At 38.4% G+C, this 2,010-nt stretch overlaps 1 protein-coding gene across 1 annotated transcript in view; it reads right to left on the bottom strand.

The window, feature by feature from the left end:
• Positions 1-2,010, bottom strand: part of ccdc28a (coiled-coil domain containing 28A) — a 9,401-nt gene that overhangs the window by 4,685 nt on the left and 2,706 nt on the right. Inside the window, exon 5 of the mRNA XM_015395284.1 lies at positions 1,144-1,166. Coding sequence (XP_015250770.1) covers positions 1,144-1,166 — 23 coding nt within the window. The remainder of the gene's footprint in view (positions 1-1,143; positions 1,167-2,010) is intronic.

Here is a 2,010-nt window from a genome sequence, read left to right as displayed (position 1 = left end):
CCTGATAAAGTGGCCGGTGAGTGTATATGTGTGCTGAGATACATTTTCATTAAGTCAAGATCACCTTTCTCACTGCGGTTCTTTAAAATGGTCGAGGGTCGTAATAGAAAAAGTATCTACGAAGTGTATGAGAAGAAGAGAAAGGCCTCTTTTTTTTGTCAGATTCTTAACACAACCTAAAATCTCTTGTCGGGCTTCACATTGCCCCGATAGCAAATTTTCTACTCGACAGGTAAACCTTGGCATGCTATTTGGGGAAATCCATTTCACATCACTGCTATTAAAAAGAAGAGGACTGGGCTCATGCATGCTCTTGCGCACGTTTAATAGGAGTTCCTTCCCTCTCTGGAGCGGAGACAGGATTGAACATATGCATTTCTTTTTGAAAGTGGAGAGGACGGGTCTTTTCAAAAACTCTGGAAAATCCTCCACTATACCTTTAAGAGACAAAAGAAATTAATCCTAAAAGTGAAACGAAAGCAGTTTTGCTAAACAAATCATTATTTTAATTCTACATTTTTTTTATTTTGATTGGTTGGTGGAATATTTAAATTTCCTCTTTGTTTTAAACAAACAGAATGGCTCGTTTCGCACCCCTTTATGATGACAGGGTTAAAACAGCGACATAACTGTTTACAAAAAATATATAAATAGGACTTCATCATATGAGTAAGTAACCTTGAAACCGTTAAAACTCATTAAAGATTCCTTCAAATAAGTGAATTTGCACGTAATCTGAGCAGGTAACAGGATGATGTCAGTGGAAACTGTCTACTTATCTCAAATCATGGAAAAATACATTTATTTCAGGAAAACTGACCTAAATATCTTTATTTTCTTTGCAGTGTTTGCTTTTCCTAAGGAAACCTCTCTCATTCATATTTAGTTACTTTAAGACAATTGTTTTATTTCCTACCTTGCTAACATGAAACAATCGTGTTAAAATAACAAAATATGATTCAGTGAATGCCAAAAACGGTTGCAATGTGTTTTTCAGTGTGTTAATTGTAGCATCATGTGTGTTGTTAGCTTGCACCAAACAGAGATTAGCTCCTGGTCTGAATAAGTCCCTCTTGTCTTAAAATCCTTTAAAAGCAAGAATGAAACAGGCTTATTTGGGTGTTTTGCTTGTCAAAAGGATACATGGAAGAACTCAGCTCCTCAAGCTGTGGAGAAAAAGAATAATTGTGATGTTAGATCAATGTTTTACTGAAGCAGGAGGTTAGCATTCGCTTATGAAGGGGTAACTTAATCAGTACACGAATGACAGAGGGCTAGACATGAATAGCAAAACACTGTTAAACATTTCTGCATTCTCAAAGATAGATTAGCTTGATACAATCCTACTCTACTGTAGCTGAGGTGTGCAAAAGCCCCGCAAAGGCATAAATGGACAGCAGACACAAAAAACATTTTGCAGTGCAAAATTGTGGCAGTGGCTGTTTTTTTTTTTTTTTTTTGGCGATTGCTCCCTTTTAGTTAACTTGTGTTTGTGCGCTTGTCTCATTTTTGTCTCTTCTGTATTTTTTCATATTTGCTGCAGTGGGCATCCGGACTGTTATGGGGGAAACGTGCCGGATCAGTCTAGAGAGGAGCTGATGAAGCCAGATTTCACCGGTGGGACTAAGGCTATGTTCACACTGCAGGCCTTGATGCTCAATTCCGATTTTTTTTGCAAAATCCGATTTTTTTTGCGTTGCCGTTCATATTTTCAAATATATGTGACTTGTATGTGATCTCCTGCGTGAACTGCATTCATTCAACGCAAGTGTTCCGTATGCGCAGTAGAGGACGCAATGACATCACAGGTCAGCGAGCACTGCGTTTCAGGAAGTAAACATGGATGGTAGTGCCGGCGCGCATCTAGCGGTCTTTTCCAACCATAAAAACTCAATCTTTTCAATATGGTTAAAACATAAATACTGCTCTCCGCATCATCATCTGCCATGGTTGTTGTTTTTCTTGCCAGAGGAAGACGCAGAATAGTGACATTTGTCGGGTATTCATGAG

Source organism: Cyprinodon variegatus, unplaced genomic scaffold (assembly GCF_000732505.1).
Source record: "Cyprinodon variegatus isolate N-32 unplaced genomic scaffold, C_variegatus-1.0 Scaffold734, whole genome shotgun sequence".
In the NCBI taxonomy this organism is placed as follows: Eukaryota; Metazoa; Chordata; class Actinopteri; order Cyprinodontiformes; family Cyprinodontidae; genus Cyprinodon; species Cyprinodon variegatus.
This window is presented reverse-complemented; position numbering and strand designations above follow the sequence as displayed.